Raw genomic sequence first — 19,669 nt, forward strand, 5'->3', positions numbered from 1 at the left:
CAGATATTAAAAACTCCAAGCTGGAAACTCAAACTTGAAAACTAATAAATTAAGAGCTTTGAAAACAAAAACATCAATTTTTCGACCCACTAATAAATTTCTTACCTCTATGAAATAATCCCATTGTAAATTTCTTAGCATTTTTGGTAGCTTTAGTTTCAGAAACTTTATCATGGACATGTCCTATTTTTTCTTTAATATTATGACCAGGCCTTTGAAGGTTTTCACTTACAACATTAGGAAAACTAGGTAAAATACTCGATGTTCGAATATGCGATGCAGCGCCTGATAAATTTGGTTTAAAACTATTATTTCTTTTAACGGGCGGTTTGATTGAATCCTTTTTGATTTTTTCAACAATTTTTGCAGTTTCTTTGCTATAATTAATTACTGTTATCGGTTCTGGAGTTTTTATAAATTCAACCCAATTTGTCAATCCCGAATCATAAGTAAACTCTAATTTATTTGCTTCTTTTAGCCTTGAAATTCTCACCTTTGGATCTTTGATAGATAATATTTCTTTAAAGTTATGTGTTGGAAGTTTTTTGGGTTGAAAACTGGGCACTCCTGTTATTACAGGCTGAGCAGAATATAATGATGAAATTGTGGGCAATGACAGGACAGAGGGTAGAGGTTTTTCATTGTCGATAGCATGATTATTTTTTTCCTTTATTTCTTTCTCTTTCTCTTCAAGGTTAACTTGATTTTGGTTAGGAATTATTGTTGAAGCAAAAGGTAAATCATTTTTTACACTTAAATTATCATTTTCCATGTAAGATTTCCCTGAAATATTAGCATCACTATTGGAAAAATCTGAGTTATCAAGGCTCAACACCTTGTTAACATGTTTGGAAAATTCATATAAAGAAGATTGTGAATGAACCTCAGTTTCAATATTGTCAAGCTCACGATTGGTTTTCGAGTTATCAGTTTTAATTTTATCATTGATAATTTCAAGTTGAGTTAAGTCAATATCACTATCAAGATCACTAAAATATTTAAATGAATCATCTTCATTTACATTTTTCAAAGAGCGTTTGTTAATACTAGATTTTGAAGTCAAGCTGTTAATTTCATAAGTTTCTTTTGGCAAAACTCTGGTCTCTGTGCTATCTATATTTTTCGTTTCCATTGAATTAAAATTTTTCTTTATTTCAATACTTTCATCACTATTATCTTTATTAAGAACATCTTTATTAATAAATTCATTGTTATTAATTTTATTTTCGATTCTTTCTTGATCCGTTTTGTCATTAGTAGTTTCAATTGGCTTCCAAATTCCCGTAAAAGACTTTAGATCAATGGAATCTGAACTTTCACTATCACTGTTATTATTTAAACCAAAATAATCGTCAATAGAGTATCCATTATCTTCATTTATAACATCCATAACATTATTTTGACCATTATTTAAATTTCTCTTTTCTTTATCTTTATTTTTCAAATCACTATCAATATTTTTTAAGGTATTGGAACTTTTATCAAAATTATCAATGGAAATATTATTTCTAAAATTTTCTTGATCAAATTTGTAAGGATCATTTAGATTGTCAATTTGATTTTGACCTAATATACTTGAAAACCTATCATTTTGTTTTTGAGCTGCTTCTGAACTTAGAGTTCTTGAAGGAATTAAATTCAACTTATTTGATGAAGGATTTGAAATGCCAGGATTAAATAAATTAATTGAGTTATCAAGCGAACTGTTAATCGAATCATTTAGAGTTCCAGTTAATTCGTCATCACTCACATCACTTAAATTTCGAAACTTATTATTATTATTATTATTATTATTATTATTATTAGTAGTAGTAGTAGTAGGAGTAGTAGGAGTAGTAGTAGGAGCAGTAATATTAGTATCCGTAGCATTATTATTAATATCAGTAGCATTAGTGTGATTATCATATTTAATAGCTTCTTTATCGTTGAAAATTTTATAATCAGTTTCTGTTAAAATATTCGATTTAGATGATTGAGAGGGTAGATTATTAAAATCTTTATTATTATAATCATTTTCTTTTTTAATTTCAATGTTATCAATCTTTGAATTCAGTTGGATATTTTGATTCTCAGGTAAAAAAGCTTTGGGCGTTATAGCAAGTGAGGAAGGAAGATCAAAAAAATCTTTTGGCTGATCTTTTAGCTGATCTTTTGATTGATTGTCTGGTTGACCCTTTGATTGATCTTTTGGTTGATTTTCTGCAACAGAATTAAAAGAACTATTTTTGGATCTTGGCGATAATGGAAGAATAAAATCATCGTTAGTTAAATTACTTTCTTTGTTTGTGATATTGCTCAAAGTTCGAGCAATCTGATTTTTATTTTCGTCAGTTTTATCCTCATCAATTTTGCTGATTTTATTGGAGCGTAACATGTTATTGATGTAATTATCTAATAGTGAATTTTCATCTAAACTAGAATCATTTGAGGAAACTAAAGCACGATTATCAATATTTTTTGGAGCATTGCGAATAGAAATTGAGTTTATAATGAATTTTGAATCACTTTTTGAGTCATCTTTCAATTCATCTTTCAATTCATTTTTCAACTCATCTTTTGATTGTACTTTTGATCCAAATAAGCCATTTGTTTCAATTTTATGGATAGAAGATTCTTCTATTCTTTCTTCAGATGAAGAATAGATATAACCTTTTTGAGATAATGTCTTAGTTAGTGAATTGATCAAATCTACATCGGAACCCAAATTATTAGTGGTTTCTCTTGTCGATAGATCATTATTATTATTATTATTATTATTATTATTATTATTGTTGTTGTTGTTGTTGTTGTTGTTTTTGGAATAAGTATTTATTTTGAAAGGACTATTAATACTTTCATCTCCATGAGAATAAGAATAATCACTTTTTATACTGTCATCACTGATAATAGAATTATCATTATAGAGATTGTGATCATAAGTTAAATCCTCCTTTTCTGCAGATTCAAGTTGATTGGTTTTTTCAGGTGTTCTCTTCAGTTCATTTAGCTTATTTTCAAATACAAAAGGAAGGAAACTTGTTTGGTTGTTGTTAATAGCATTGTCAGTGTTTTTAAAGTCATTGGAAGAAGGTTTGTTATTTGATGAGTTTTTGGAAGGTCGTGTAAGGTTTTCTGGATCTTTTGGATCAAGGACAGCCTGTGGTTTTATATGAATAGATTGATGTTGAGCTTGTTTATGGAGAACCTCATTTTCATCAGCAGAATCGTCAAATTCTTCTTCAGATGATAGACCCCATTCATCAGAACTATCAAATGATTTTCTCTTCCATCTGGTTGATTGGTGTCTTGAAAACTTGTCATCTGAAGCCATTAGAGGTGTGCTTTGGTTGTTTTGATCTGTGGATTGAACAGTTCTGGAGGGAAGCAACAGAGGAGGAAAAACGTTCACCACACGCAGCAGCCGGTTAGGGGCAGGGCTCTGCACTAGAGCCCTGTTTTCGCTGTTTGTACACAGTCGTGCTCTGGCTCTGCAACCGGTGGGACTGGGACGTTTTGACAAACCGAGGCTTGAACTGCTGCAAAAACCACTCTTCAAGCGGGAGCATTCCTGCCTTGTGTCCGAAAAAAGCCAGCACGACTGCCATGCCTCTGCCCAGCGTGTTTATTGGCTGGATTGAATAGACCCATACATCAAGCGATGTTTTTGCTGTATTACTAATTCAAATCAAACTAACATATGGTGCACTATGTGTTGCAAACAATATAAATACATCCAGGTTTCCTCCACTAATTCTGGCTTTTCGATTCTATTTTCACTATTATCTCTAAGATCTTTATAGGATACCTTGCTTACGAAATTAAATCTGGTGTTGATTAGATATGTCTTGTTCTTGTGTTTGCTCTAGTTCTGGTCCTGGTAATTCATTGGAGGGCTCTTCCTGTGGTAAGGCTAAGCCAGAGGTTCTCTCTAATGTTGTTGATTGCTGCAAAAACTGCTGTGAACTGATTTGCGATGATAGCTCAGCTGGCGAGAAAGAAAAATGTGCTGAAGTTTGCAAAAAATTGTGTGCTGAATGTTGTCAAAAATGCTTTGAAAAATGTTGCAACAATTCATCAAATGAAAAATTCCAAGAGTTTTGCGATAACTTCTGCAAAGAGTTTTGTGAAAAGTTTTGTAGCAGTTACAACAATCTTTCAAAGGATTCTGTTCAAGACTTTTCTCAAAAGTTCTGCGACGAATTTTGCAATGATTTTTGCAACGATTTTTGCCAAAAATATGGTTGTTAGTTAGTTGATATATAATTTTATGAAAATAATATTTTATTACTCACTTTTTGTTTTTATTTAGAACATTATTTTAGTGCAAATCACAAATCAAAATTTCCAACCGAAAATTACTGCTTGAAGTAATTTTTTTGATAATTTTGTTGGTTAAATTTTTATCTTTTGTATGCAGTAGCTAAGTTAAAAAGAAATCTTAACACTAAAATTGAGATTTTCTAAAGAACTACAAGTTTAGTTAAACAGCTTGTTAACAACAAATATTTATTGGAAGATTATATGATAATGACAAAACGTTTATTGAGAAAAAAACCAACTTGATAAGATTTTAAATATGCATTTTAACAAGCATTTAACTAAAATATTTTGTGATAAATTTCTAATATTTGAAGCATACGATGGTTTTCAACAAGACAATTTTGTTCAATTAAATCTTTAATTAAATTGATACCTCAATTTTCTTGAATTTTTTTAAAAAAACAAATATAATTATCATAATCACAAAATAGATTTGGATCAAGTTTTTCATAAAAATACATATGATTTGATTTATAATTTTGAAAAGAAAAAATAATTTTTTCAACATTGGCACCATTCCAATTATAAAAATAAGAGGTTTTTAAATAAACTAGTACAATATTCCAATGATCATCAAATTATGGTTCAATACAAAAGTCCATTTTGAATAGTTTTCAAAGAACCGTATTTTTATTTTTATTTTTATTTTTTTTACAACTAAAACACCATGATGTATTTATATAATTTAAATTTAAAGAAGGTTCAAAAAATTTTAGTTGAGTTTTATTTTATTTCTCATTTTTGTTTGAAAAATTATTTTCAAAAAGTAGAAAGAGACCTTTTCTGACAATATAATCAAAATTATAGATAATTTGAAATTAATTTTTATAATTATGACAATGCTATGTTATTCTTGTGTTGACGATATGTTTGGTAAAAATAGAATTGCAAGCTGGTTTTACTTTTGATTTAATTTAAATGAAGATAAAAATCTTGTGCTAATCAAGTCAACTATTGATATTGAAATTTATGATAAACTTGATATTAAATGTATCTTTGATTAAGTTGAAAATAAAAAAGAAAAAAGAAAAACAAGAAAATGATTTTAAAGAAACAACCATATTTTAAATATAAATAAAAAAAATGTCAATGAAAAACTAAAATAGAATTAAGAACTATATATATTGAATGACTTAAAACTCTAAAAATTGAAACCAAAACTAGATAAGAAACCCCCATAATCTCAGTTGTTATTGTTTGATTGGTAAAAAACAAATGTAAAACTTCAATCAAAGGAATGCCATATATTTCGATAAAAAAATCATATGTCTTAAAGAAGAAGTAAGATTAAAAGATAAAAATCAAAGAGTAAGAACTAAAGAAACCAAATATTAATCAAGAGGATGAACAAACACAAAACAAACACCGCTGCAACCAAACCAAATGCAAGAAAATAAAAATTAAACATAAAAACGCACCTCTCTCTTGGCACGCAGATAGACACTGTTGAGCACTGCATAACAACGTAATATAATTCTCACAATCTAGAATTGCCAGTATCAAAAGCCGTTTTGTATTTTGTCGAGCTTTCAGAATGCGCATCACGGAGACCGTTGCAGAATAATACACTTCCAAATTAATGACACATGATTCACGTTTGATAATTCTGGCTTCCACGTTTGTATATTACTACTGTTCTATCGGGATGTTTTTGCTAACTGGATTGTTCTGATGTGTATCCCGAATGGACAGGCTTTTTGCCAAAACCTTAGCCCAGAATGACTTCAATATCCAGCTGAATAGATTGAAAGAAATAACCAGAAATTTTCATTTGAGACAAAATCTGTCTTCTAGAAAGAGCCAGATGGTAATTTATTTCAATATCCAATAATTTAATGATGGGTAGTTTACATTGTTAAAGATTGATTTTCTTATTTCTGGCAGTATTTCAGAAATAAACCCGACATTTTCGCGTCTCTTGACTAATTTTCTTTTTCCAACCCCTTTCAATCCTTTTCGTGTTATTTTATTACTAACAATTTCTTTTTCCTTCTGAAGTTTCATATTTCACTAATATTTTTTATTAAATATTGCATTACTTTTTTATATATTCAGCACATCTCATACTCTGCATTGTATTTAGTGTGCTTTTTAAAATGGTTTTATCTAATCTTGAAAAAATCAGGCAACAAAATATCATCAAAAACCAATTAATATTAAAAAAATTAAACCTTGATAAAGTTTCAAAAAATATCTATAATCATCTAAAAACAAATCAAGATCAAAAAAAAAATACTTCATCAAAAAATATTATAAATAATAGAGTAACCAAACAACCAATAAGAAAATCAAAGCGTTTGAGAGGTATTAAAATCGACCCTGTTTATTTAAATTCTGATAATACAATATCTGTTGGCTCAAATGATTTTCAAAATAAAAATTCCAATACTAATAACCTAGATGATTATAAAAAAAAATTAAAAGAATTAGAAAAACAAAAGCTAGCTGGAGATGTTAAATTAGTTGATGTTTTAAAAAAATACCAAAACAAGACTGCAAAAAATACCAATAAAAATACCAATAAAAATGACAATAAAAATTTAATACAAGATGAAATAGAATTGGTAAATATCTTTAACGAAATAGGAAAATCACTATCTACTGGTGATTTCTATGACATTACTTCAGATTTTAAATTATCTTCTAATAATACAAATGTTAAAGAATTAAGAAGTTTTTTCAATAATTTAAACATTTATCCCCATGCTTTACCCAATGATATTAATTTAACTACGACTAGAATCACTTATATTAATTTCCATCCTACTGTGGATAAAAAATTAATATTTGCAGGTGATACTGAAGGTGACTTGGGAATTTGGAATGTTAATGATCATTTAAATGATGATCTGAATTTGCAAATTAACAATTTAAAGATTCACACAAAACATATAATAAAACTTGAAATTCAACCTCAAAATAATCAAAACTTAATAACATCAAGCTATGATGGTTCAATTCGGTTAACTAATTTTGAAAAATCAATTAGTTCTAACTTATTAGATTTAACCGATTCAACTGGAATTTCTGATTTTAATTTTATAAGTTTAATGGATCCAAATTTAATTTATTTTACAACTTTATTAGGTCAATTTGGTTTATTAGATTTACGAATCAAAAATAAAAATATTCAAAACTATAATGATTTATTTAGAATACATGATAAAAAAATTGGTTCCTTTTCTATTTCACCACAAAACGAGTTTCAGATTTCAACAGCTTCATTGGATAGATCAATGAAAATTTGGGATATTAGAAAAATTAATAAACAAAATCAGTTTACAGAAAAATTTTTAAATGAAAAATCTTTTGATTGTTATGGCTATTATAATTCTAAATTAAGCATAAGTTCATCTGATTGGAATTCTTCTGGTGATATTGTTTGTAATGGTTACGATAATACCATTCGAATATTCAATAATGTGAACAGAAAATTAAATTTTGATCAAAATTTAATTGAATTCAAACCTGATCGTACAATTCAACATAATTGTAAAACAGGAAAATGGGTCAGTATTTTGAAATCAAAATGGCAAAAATTGCCTAAAGATAATATTGAAAAATTTTTAATTGGTAATATGAAAAAATATATTGATGTTTATACCTCTGATGGTATTCAAATTGGTCATTTAGGTGGGCCAGAAGATAATGTAAAATCTATACCAGCAGTTGTTCAATTTCACCCTTTGGAGAATTGGATTGTTGGTGGCTCAGCATATGGAAAATGTGTTTTATATTTTTAAAAAAAGCTATGTCTTTTGTTCTTTTTGATATCATGATATTTTGTATTAAAAACATTTTACCTAGGTGAGCTGTCTTTTTCAAATTTTTTTGGCTTTAACTTTTATAAATAAATCAAGGTATACCTCAATATAAAGAGAAATTGATTTAATGTTGTATTTTGCCATCAAATATAAAATAATTTGAAGAGATCAATGTCAATTTAAAATATAAATATAGTTTAAAAGATTATGTTAAAATTATAAAGTATAAGATCTCAATTAAAAAAAATTATTATTCTTGTCTTCATCTAATTTTCTTTTAGATATATATTTTCAGGACTTGAGTTTGAAAAGAAATCTTTATAAGTTTCTATATAATTATCATGGTAAGATTATTTGGGGTTGTGCTCTCTTAGTTTTGGCATTGTGGGCAGTATCTTTTTTAGTTTAAAAAGCTAGCGTAATTAAAAAATTGATTGGGGTAAAGTTGAAATATTTAATGGTATAAGATACTATATTGAAATGGGCACAGATTCAAGCTTGTATTAGTTACTCAATTCTTACAAAATTTTGATCTATCAGAAAAAATACAATGATTGTTGGAGAAGTAAACAAAATGTAATTGTGTTAAATAAGATATTGAATAAGTACAATCAGACTATATATATATTTTGTTTGACTCAACTGGAAATTTGAGTTGTTGCTCAAAGAGGAAAGCAAGCTAACTGTCAAAAGATATTGGGAAATTAAAACAAACTTGAAAGTTGATATTCTGCAATAAAAAACTGATCCCAAAAAAGATTTATACTCAACGTTGAAATCTTAAACCTGTGATAACGGGATTCACAACTGAAGAAAAACAAGTTATGTTTTAAGACCTGCATATACCTTAATGTTATTATGCAGAAAAAGAAAAGTTGTGTTAGCATTAACGACGTTCTAAAAAACCATAAGAATAGTTCTTTCACGTGCCTAGCTCTGATCCTGAGAGTTCGTTTCATAAGTTGGGCTGGTTCATACTAGATATGCTAGAAATACAATAATAATGCTCATCAATCAATAGATATACAGAGTAGGCATTTTCTCATACAACCTCACTGAAATAAAAATATCAAAAAAAGGAAAAAATAGAAAAATAAACTCCGCGACGGGGAATTGAACCCCGGTCTACCACGCGACAAGCGGTAATTCTAGCCACTAAACTATCACGGACTCTCGTTGGTGAGGTTTCACCTTAATATTTTTAAACACCTTATAAGCTTTTATTTTGATTCTCTTAAAGACTATATTTTTGCTTTATATATATTGTCAAAATGACCACAACAATCCATTATATCGAGTGTGAAGCCTAAAGTTCAAACGTTATCAAAATTAGAAAATCCAGTGACACTTCGGTTATAAATTTATGGATTTCAAACAACATTTCAATTCACGTGCTTGGAAAAAAAATCATAAAAACCTAGTTTGATCTGAGATTAATTTTCATTATATTTTTGTTCTGCTTCTAACTTTTACTTATAATCAACAATGCCAATAACTAAACAAATTCAAAAAAAACACTTTTCCAAATCACAATATAAATCAAATTCTAGAGCTCTAGAGTCTGCGTTATCATCGAATTCAACGACAAAGCTAAAGAAAAAAATTCGTGACCTTGAAAGGTACTTGAAAAATCAAAAGCAAAATGATAAACATAATTCAACTCAATTGGCCGAAAATGAAAGAATATTAAACGCTTTGAAAATAAAATTACAAAATCAAAATCTTAATTTAAAACAAAAACACTTGTTAAAAAAATATCATATGGTGAAATTTTTTGAAAAAAAAAAGACCATTAGGGTATTAAAAAAATCAAATCAACAATTGATTGATTTAAAAAAAATAAATATAGACGACAATCAAATTAACCAAATTGAAAACCAGTTGCTCAATTCCAAAGTTGATTTACTTTATATAATAAATTTCCCCAAAGACAAGAAATACATTGCCTTATATCCTAATACCTCCAAAGATAACAATACCGAAAAAGTCGATGAAAAAACATTAAAAGGAATTCAAAAATCCAATAAATTCAAAGACGAGTTTAGAGCTAAAATGAAAAGTTTGATCCTTACGAATAATCATGATTTTAATTTTGAAGATATAATAAATAATAAAAAATCTATTAAAATAAATCACCATATTGATTCAATTAAAGCACAAGTAATTGCAAATGTCGATGAAGCTGATAAAATAGTATTTAAAAGTAATAATCAAAGTTCTAATTACACTAAAGTCCCCAAAATTAATCATGCTGATAATAATTATATTACTATTAACAAGAATAAAAACAATGATAATGATGAAGAAGATGATTTTTTTGAATAAAAAAATGAATTTCACAATCAAGTTCACAAAAATTAATAGATTTTTAATTATATATACATCAATTAATAAACAAATGCTTTGTTCTATATTCAATTTTTAATCCATCATTAACACAAATAATATCTAATTCGTTATCAAAAATTTCTTTTGGAATCTCAAACTTACAAAACACTCTATTACCTGTTTTGTATTTTTGTGGTTGACATCTCTTTATCAAATATAGTTCATCAATTTCAAAATCGCAAATAATAAAAAACCATGATTCTTTTTGAAATTTAGGAAATTTTGAACAATAACTTTGAAATAGTTCAGACTTTTTTTTGTTATTTTTCATATTTTTCAAAATTTTTTTTTGATCAATTTCTACTTCCAAAAATCCGTTTTTTATTTGGGGAAGAACTTTTAGATTTCCAGTCGGTAAACTTAATGCAATATTGAAAAAATCATCCATTTCTTCTTTGTTTTTAAATTCAAAATAAATTTCGTTAATTAGATAGTTTTCCAAATCTTCTTTGCTCATGTTTCCTATTTTTTTAATTGTCATTTTCTTTATATCTTTATTTTCCCCGGATTCTAAACCATTTAATAACTTCTCCATTCCAGGCAATATTCCTATTTCATTATCATCAAACCAACTTCCTTGCTTGATGCTTTGCATTAGTTCAATTAATTTCAAAACTGTACTTAAATAACCCAATTCTGAAGAGATATCTATATAGGCCTGAATAATACGCAATGCTTGATCCAAAACCGTAACTGTGTCCTGGGAATAATCAGCAATGGGTAACTCAATTCTAGTAAAATAAGCCTGAAGCAACAAAAAGGTTTTGATATGCGGATCCCATATGGGCAACTTTTTAAAATCCTCAAACTGTTTATATTTAATATCGTTGATTGAATATCTCATTTGTAGCGACATCTCATGATTAATTAACTCTTCGCCATGTCTGGTAGGCAATTCATTATATTCAACTGCTTCACTTAGTAGTATTAAATTTTGCTCAAAATTTGAATTTCGAGTGACTTTATTTAAAAAATTTCGAATTGTTTTATGTGATAAATAGTAATATGATGAGATATCTAAAAATGGAGTGCTTTCAATCATTTGGTTTTTATTTGTTTTATCTCCCACCAATTTAATACAATTTGATTCTCTTAAATTATTTATGGTCAAATCAATCAAATTGCCAAGATATGAACTAATTCCTGAAACAGAGACGTCTTCGATTCCATAATAGGTTGGATTATGATGTGCTCTTCGATACAAAAATGTCCATGATAAAAACTCAATTGCATCTTCTCTAGTTTTGATTGTTCCCGAAGATATTTCTGCTCCAATATGGTCATCTAAAACCTTGTGTAAAGATGATTCAACTGGAAATCCTATATTAAGAAAATGTTTATAAAACAATTTTTTGTTTTCCTTCGTATAAACAATCGCAATACCATTTGTATCATAACCAGGACGCCCTGCTCTTCCCATCATTTGCAAAACATCTGTTAAGTCCATATCTCTGTATGCTTCAATTTTGGCATCAAAAAACTGAGTACCCTTAATAATTACTAAATGTGCTGGCAAATTAACTCCCCAAGCTAATGTGGATGTTGCAACTAGAATTTGTATTTTATTGGATTGGAACAATCCATGACTGATTCTTCTATCAGAATCAACTAAACCGGCATGATGCAATCCTATTCCAAATTGTAACGATAATTTTAATGTATCATCTTTAACTCTTTTGATAATTTCTTCTATTTCATCCTCAGAAACTTTTAAAAACCTTCTTGGGTTAGATTCCAAACCACATAGATGGATTAAATCTAAAGCCGTTAGTCTAGTTTGACGACGAGAAGCAACAAAAATCAAAACAGGTTTATTTGGAGAATGTTGTTTGATTGCCATAAATGCTGGTTTATTCATAGTTTTCATTAATGGGCAAAATGCCAAGTTGTCAGGAAACCCATCAATGTACATCTGCAAAGGAACCGGTCTGACAGACTGTGGAAAGTTAAATAATCCTTCTTTAATCCCTAGCCAACTAGCCATATCCATCGCATTTGACACAGCTGTAGACATTCCTAACAATCTAATCGGCATCTTAGTTTTTGAACTGATGTAGTTCATTCTACTGACAATCATCTCTAAAATTGGACCTCTATCACTGGCCAACAAATGAATTTCATCCATAATAACCAATGAAATTTGCTGAACAAACTTACGGGTTTGCCAGTTACGTGAAATTCCATCAAATTTTTCAGGGGTGGTAACAATTATCTTAGCTTCTCTAACTTCATTAACATCAGGAGTTGAGTCACCAGTCAACTCAACCAATTTATATCCAGTTTTGGGAGTAATCCGAGCTCGCCAATCATCTACTCTTTCTCTCACTAATGCTTTCATGGGTGCAATATAAACAATTTTAGAATCAGGATATTTATTAAAAGCATGCCAAATTGACAATTCGGCAACAACAGTCTTACCTGATCCAGTTGGTGAACCGACGAATACACTGGAATTACTGTGATATAAAGTATGAAAAACCATTGTTTGCATTGGATTGAAAAAATTAAATTTAGAATCATAAATTGACTCATATTTGCTGTTATGTAATGCAGATATTGGCAATGGTTGTAATCTTAGCAACTTAGTTGTCAATGTTTCATTGTGAGGTCTAATCAAATGTTGAAATGAAATACTGTGAACTGATTCAGATCCAATCCAAGTATCAGAAACAGCTCTAACTATTATTTGTGGAGGTAATGGATCGGCTAAAGGAATCATGAAATCTAGCTCTTGAATATTTTTAAAATTCTTTCTTGAAATTATTAGCTTCTGATAATACAATATATTGGAAATATTATCACTTTCTTCAACTGTCAAATGAAAACATTCAATCTTGGAATGGAATTTGTCATCCCAAATGAAATCGCATTCAATATTTAAATGAACTCGCATAACATTGGCTGTGATTGGAAAAATTTCCCCATCAATATGCAAGACAGGAAATCTATTTAAAAGAAAAAAAATTCGTTTTCCAAAACGAGTATTATGAACTAAATCTCCTAGTTCCTGGTGTGTCATATCTCTCAAAGTATCAATTGAAGCATTCTTAGCTCGAATGTTTTTCAAGATATTCTGAGGCAACTCAAATTGAGATAATGGATGATCCCAATACCAAATTCGTTTGTCAATACTTTTACATATTGAAAGCATGACTCTAGAAAATACTCCCCAAAATCTGTTTATACCTATCTGGAACAAGGCTCTGCAGATTCTTATTGAGTTTTGAGAAACATAATTGCAGTCGGAAATTAGTGCCGAATCTTGAATACTAGCCTTGGAAATAAATGCTTGTAACAAAATATTAGTTTTTGATTGTGAAGAATCTGGAGTACTAGCAATCTGGCAATAAACGTCCTTTTCGAGTAACTTTGTTAATTCATTGGCTTCCTCTTCTCTAAATTTAATATTGTCAAACTCACTACTCATAGTGATCATAGACAACACATCTGCCTCAGTGGCATTTGGATTTAACATTTGGTTGAAGATCTCAATTGAGTCATTTAAAAGATAAAAGTCAGATGCAACTCTCCCCAAATCTTTTGAAATGAAAGATCCTGATTTTTCATCAAAAACAATCATTTGTAAAGAATGCAATCTTCTTGCCGTTTGAATAATCATTTCTCTTCTTTTATTAATCAATTGAGGATCATTGTGAATTTCTTTCCAATCGATTCCATATCCAAGAGGGTTTTTTTTCATTCTTACAAAAAGATAAGTATAACCTAACCATTGTATACCTTCATTGATGTTTGTTACTGTTCCTAATGATATTTCAGCATTCAAGTTATCAACTAATTTATTACCTAATTTACTTTCAATTGGATGTTGTTGAGTCAATAAATTAATATAATGATCCAATTTGTCATTTGAAGTTAATAGTATACCAGAACCATATTTTTCAAACTGAGGCCTACCAGCCCTACCAAAAATTTGAATAACATCAGAAATACCCATATCCATGTACCCACCATTCTTGGAATCGTAAACCTGAGTTCCTTTAATAATAACTACAGAAGCAGGTAAGTTAACACCCCAAGCAAGAGTAGCAGTACAAACCAAAACTTTTAAAAAGCCATTAAGAAATAATTTTTCAACTAAGTTTCGATCGGATCTTAACATCCCAGCATGATGTGTTCCAAAACCGCTTAAAAATATTTCTTTTAAATCATTGTTTTTATTCTTGTTGGTAATCTCTTTCTCAAATCTGTTATATGTTTGAGGATCAAAAATCTCGGGATTGAAATAGTTTGAATAGGATTCAGATCTTATCATTTCAATTAAAATCCTTGAAGTTTTTAATGTTTCTTTTCTGGAGGTAACAAATATCATGACTTGTTTATCTTCTCTGATATTTTCAATCAATTTTTCAAAAGTTATTCTATTTAAGATTTCTCTCAACTGAGATGAATTCGGTTTGCCTTTACAACCGATGATTTCCTGTTTTAATGGAACTGGCCTAAAAAACTGATCAAAATAGAACATTCCAGTATTTCTATTTACACCAAGAAAGTCAGCAACATCAATATAATTTGGCAAAGTTGCACTTAAACCAACAATTCTAATCATCGATTGTGTAGATTCCACTTGTCGCAAAGTTCTTGCAACCAATGATTCTAAAACCGAGCCTCTATCTTCATGTAACAAATGCACTTCGTCAATAATTAGTAATTTTACTTTTGAAATTAGCTCATTATCTGTACTATTTGATTTTCTCGTTATGACGTCCCACTTCTCGGGTGTTGTCACAATGATTTGAGTTTGCAAAATTTCATTTTTTGTTAATTGCATATCACCAGTCAATTCTTTTGTTTTTATATTTAGCCAGTTTAACTTTTTGGAAAATTTTGAAACAATTTCAGAAGCTAGAGCTTTTAAAGGAGCAATGTAAATAATTTTAAAATCGTTTAGATTTATTTCAAATTCTGGGTTTTCATTTAAATCATCTGTTTCATCAGATTCATCTGAATTTAAAACGCCTGGTTTGCTAAAACCTTTGTTGACTGATTTAGGAACTTGGATTAAATAAGAATTAATAGTATGCAAAATGGTCAATAAAGCAATGTCAGTTTTACCGGCTCCAGTTGGAGCACAAATTAGCATATTTTCATTTGTATTATATGCAACAGGAAAAACTAAAGACTGAACAGGATTTAAGGTTGAATAATTAGCAAAACATCTTTGACACAAAAAATCCAAATTTTTGATCTTGATTTTGATATTCTCAAGATTAAAATGAAAATTTTTAGAGGCATTATTTTTGGGTGAATTTGGATATGGGATAATTATCTGCTCATGATCATTGAAAGAAAACCTTGTTGACCCAACCGGTAAGGAATACTTTTTTCCAGTTAACGATAAGATGTTATTTGAATCATAAGATTTGAATACATTTGGATATTTTATATCTTTATTTGGATTACTTTCATCAATAGTGTTAATATTCAATGAAGCATTAATAATATTTCTATTGACTATGCTATTAATATTAGAAGCCAAATTGAGAATTTTGCTATCATTATCAATGCTAATGCTACTATTGGTAATATTAGTAATATTATTACCATCGTTATTATTGGAGGTATTTTTATGAATATAATAGTTTAATAGAGAAGATTTATTTGATAATATATTAGAAATTAAATCAAAATTATCGAAGCCTAAAATGTCAAATAAATTTGATTGCAAAACATTATCATCTTTATTCTCATAGATTAGTAATAAAATTGAGTTTATTAAATCAGTTGAATTAATATTAACATTTCCCCGAGAAACTTTTTCAATTTCGAATTTAAATTGGTTATAATAATTTAAGTCATTATCATTGACACCGGTCGTATTTTTTTGTTGCTCATTATCATTATTTGACAAATTGTAGATGTTTAGAGAATTTAGAAAATTTAAATCAAAATTATCTTGGTTCATAGTAAAAGAGGATAGAGCTTTATTAAATTTTTTAAATTTCTCATTTAATGGTTTTTCGTTAAAATTTTTGGCAGAAGATATGTTAGAAGACGAAAAGGAATAAGAGTTGTTTGGAATCAAGACATCTAATGAATTAATCATATGGTTCATTGCATTCATGTAAGATCTAGTCGAATCCACTGAGTAAGAGGTTGCCATTGTTAAGAAGTGATAAGATATAAAATGGAAATAAAAAGAATTGAATCAATGAATAACTATTCAGAAGGAAAGTTAATAAAAATATTTAAGTAGCTCTTCAAAAGATAAAACCAACAATTATTGGAAGAAAGATTTGAAATCAACAAAAAAAAAGATTTCAATAAAACCAAAGAGTATGCATATATATGCGTGTTATGCATATATATACATTATAATACAATATATAGCACGTGCTAAGTATGTTTTCTAAAAGCTAAACTTGGAAGATGAAGAAATATTCTAGAAATAATTTCTCTAGGAGCTACTAGATCGATAAAAGCAACAGATTTAATATAAAATGGAATATTTAATTTATTTTTAAAGTATATATGGGAAAAATCAATTGAATGTAACTGAATTCAGCTGAATAAAAATCTCGATATTATTTGTATATCAATTCATTTTATATATAATTTAATGACTTGCAAAAATTTTTTCAACTTCTTGAACACTTTGAGACAAGATTTGATTTTGAAAAGTCTTATCGTCTAATTTTGAAGAGACACTCTTAATGACTGAAGAGGACAATTGTTGATGTTCCAATAATTTAATTGAGTTTTCGTATTTTACCCATGAATCCAAAACTGATTTTGCTTCATTTAAAATATTAATCTTTTGTTTTAATTCAAAGTTATTTTTCTCTAATTCAAGGGTTTCCTTTGAGACATCAAATAAAGCATTAGTGATTGGTTTGATATCTTTTAATTTGGATACCTCGTCAATTCTTGAGTTGATTGAATCAATGTGTTTTAATTTTGAGTTATTTAAAATTGAAGTGATTTTGGCAATACGGTCTTTAGCAAAATCGGTATACAATGGAGCCAATAGTTTTGAGACTAATATACAGACACCACCAAAGGATATAACTAACAAAGTTTCTTCATTAACAACATAAAAACCGGAAGAAATTGCATAAACAGAACCAGCAATTCCAGTAGCTAAGATTCCAGTTTTACTTAAAATTCCATTTCCTGGTAAAGAATCGATAATGGAAGAGGCTTTTGCTTTTGGTTCAACAGGAGCTGAATAATGACGAACACCAATTCTAAAAAGACATTGTTAGAAAAAGGAAAACATTGTTGGACCAGGTGAAATTAAAGTAGATAAAAAATGAAGCAGATAGATAAATCGAAATTGAATTGAATGTGAAAAATAAAGAAACATACGGAATGGAACGTAAAGATAATTGGGTTGCAGCTAATTTTGAAGCTGGTTTAATAGCTCTAGTGGACAAGATTCTTAAGCTCATTTCTAAAAAACGCTTTAGCAACCGTTATCAGTAAATTGAAAAGAAGTAGTGCTGATTCTAAGTAATACTAGACCCAATATATAGATATTGAACAAATTCACAGGGTGAACGATTTGCTTTTTCGCAGTTTCAAAAGCGCTGTGATTGGCCGGCATTGCTCACGTGTAGTATCATCTGACCACGACGCCACCTGTGTGGATGGTCTTATTTTGATAGATGAGATGAAGCAAAAAGGAACAGAGCAAATGGTTAGAGACGTAAAAAGTGGATGCTAATGTATTTGGAACGTTATCAGAAACGTCATGGCTATATAGTTGTAAATGCAATCAGTAAAAAACAAATAAATAAAGAGACAAAACTAACAAAACATTCCACATAACTAAACCGGGCAGACAACGTGTTGACGTTGAAAACATTTACAGCAGTATATAGTATTCATTGATAGATTGACCATCACAAATGAGAAATTGTTCATTTTTTGGATTTTTTTTCATCCTTAGCAATTTTTTTGGCAGCCCTTTCAGCTCTGGCTGCTAATGCCTTTTCCTTGTCTTCTTCTTTTCTTTTTTGAGGATCTCCACTTTTTTTATTTTTGGAGTTTCCACCTTTTTTGGCGTTTCTTTCACGAGCTTGCTCCTTTTGATGACCTCTAGACATTTTCGTGAGTAAAGAATAAATTGATAGAATATAAATTGCCACTCCAATAGGCGGTAGATGTGCACTAAACCGTAGAAGAAAAACACAGGTAGTATTTATGAAAGTTGTAGAGATTTATATATGTTCAGCTGGCAAAGAAAAACAACGTTGTAGCAGCAAAAAGAAAACCTCCGCGACGGGGAATTGAACCCCGGTCTACCACGCGACAAGCGGTAATTCTAGCCACTAAACTATCACGGAGACTGCTAAGATTCAGAGTTTATCTGAAAAATATTTTCAATACCTTTGGATTTAAAATTTAGTAAATTTTTTGAGAGAACTCTGGCATTGTAATAATTAATCAATGCCCTTGTTTCTTCGATAATCCTACAATCAGTCATTACATATTTTAATGCCCACTTAACATTGAAGCGAGAATAAAAGCACAGTGTTAACCGTTCCTGTTGACGCTGCAATCATACACTACCTAGGAAAAAAAGAGGGCCTACAGAAACTATATGTTTTTGTTACCCATGCATGGAAATTTATAAAATAAACACGATATAACATCAATTTCTTACCTAAATTTATTCGTCCTTGATGTGAGTTTTCTTCCCTCTAGGGTTTTCTCACATTCATGGTAAAATTACAGGGACAGTTTTTGTAGTTTTATATACCAACTAATAAACAACACCGTGCAAGAACCCCAATAGGTGTGTTCTTAGTTTTTTAAAAAAAAATAATTGTAATATATTAAAACAAAAACAACTTTTTGATTTTTGTATCAGCAATGTCTACACTATATATCTATGTACGTAGATTGCTGTTGTTAAAGACCTGAAATCATTTAGTTAGATGCAAATAGAATCATAAAAATGGTTGTAAATTGATTTCAAAGCAATATATATTATTCCGCCTTTGAATACAGGAATTGCGGATAAACACATTGTATCAATATTGCTGTTTAATTAAGAAGGAACTCAAAATTGTTTTTTTGCACGTTTCTGAATTTTTTGCAAATGATTATTTTGTTTGTTTCATTAAATTCAAATTTTAAATCAATTTTTTAATTGTTAAATTGTTGTCGCTATTACTTTTGGGACATGCCTCAATTAACCGAATCTGGTCAAAAAGATTTTTCTGAGGATCAGGTTGCTGCAAACACTGCCAAAC

At 29.0% G+C, this 19,669-nt stretch overlaps 6 protein-coding genes and 2 non-coding genes across 8 annotated transcripts; 3 read left to right on the forward strand and 5 right to left on the reverse strand.

The window, feature by feature from the left end:
- Positions 1-57: 57 nt before the first annotated feature.
- Positions 58-3,480, reverse strand: ASCRUDRAFT_78249 (uncharacterized protein). The gene has a single exon (XM_020194184.1). The coding sequence runs from the start codon at positions 3,308-3,310 to the stop codon at positions 74-76; it is 3,237 nt and encodes a 1,078-aa protein (XP_020044251.1). The 5' UTR covers positions 3,311-3,480; the 3' UTR covers positions 58-73.
- Positions 3,481-3,561: 81 nt separating this feature from the next.
- ASCRUDRAFT_78250 (uncharacterized protein) lies at positions 3,562-4,287 on the forward strand. Its single transcript, XM_020194185.1, has one exon. The coding sequence runs from the start codon at positions 3,820-3,822 to the stop codon at positions 4,225-4,227; it is 408 nt and encodes a 135-aa protein (XP_020044252.1). The 5' UTR covers positions 3,562-3,819; the 3' UTR covers positions 4,228-4,287.
- Positions 4,288-6,367: 2,080 nt separating this feature from the next.
- CMR1 (Cmr1p) lies at positions 6,368-8,102 on the forward strand. Its single transcript, XM_020194186.1, has one exon. It carries the CDS (start codon positions 6,396-6,398, stop codon positions 8,040-8,042), a length of 1,647 nt encoding a protein of 548 aa, XP_020044253.1. The 5' UTR covers positions 6,368-6,395; the 3' UTR covers positions 8,043-8,102.
- A 1,059-nt stretch (positions 8,103-9,161) lies between these two features.
- On the reverse strand, positions 9,162-9,233 carry ASCRUDRAFT_t174. The gene has a single exon. It is a non-coding gene; the product is annotated as a tRNA-Asp (tRNA).
- A 255-nt stretch (positions 9,234-9,488) lies between these two features.
- Positions 9,489-10,454, forward strand: EFG1 (Efg1p). The gene has a single exon (XM_020194187.1). The coding sequence runs from the start codon at positions 9,549-9,551 to the stop codon at positions 10,386-10,388; it is 840 nt and encodes a 279-aa protein (XP_020044254.1). The 5' UTR covers positions 9,489-9,548; the 3' UTR covers positions 10,389-10,454.
- On the reverse strand, positions 10,417-15,718 carry SLH1 (RNA helicase; the record flags this gene model as incomplete). Its single annotated transcript, XM_020194188.1, has 1 exon — positions 10,417-15,718. A coding segment is annotated over exon 1 (5,102 nt), but the record flags the coding sequence as incomplete, so codon positions are not given.
- Positions 15,719-17,025: 1,307 nt separating this feature from the next.
- Positions 17,026-17,860, reverse strand: ATP4 (F1F0 ATP synthase subunit 4; the record flags this gene model as incomplete). The annotated part of the gene is made up of 2 exons (XM_020188653.1): positions 17,026-17,656; positions 17,778-17,860. The coding sequence occupies 2 exons, from the start codon at positions 17,858-17,860 to the stop codon at positions 17,026-17,028; spliced, it is 714 nt and encodes a 237-aa protein (XP_020044256.1).
- Positions 17,861-18,685: 825 nt separating this feature from the next.
- Positions 18,686-18,757, reverse strand: ASCRUDRAFT_t173. The gene has a single exon. It is a non-coding gene; the product is annotated as a tRNA-Asp (tRNA).
- Positions 18,758-19,669: the final 912 nt, after the last annotated feature.

This window comes from Ascoidea rubescens (assembly GCF_001661345.1).
Source record: "Ascoidea rubescens DSM 1968 unplaced genomic scaffold ASCRUscaffold_23, whole genome shotgun sequence".
NCBI classification, from domain to species: Eukaryota; Fungi; Ascomycota; class Saccharomycetes; order Ascoideales; family Ascoideaceae; genus Ascoidea; species Ascoidea rubescens.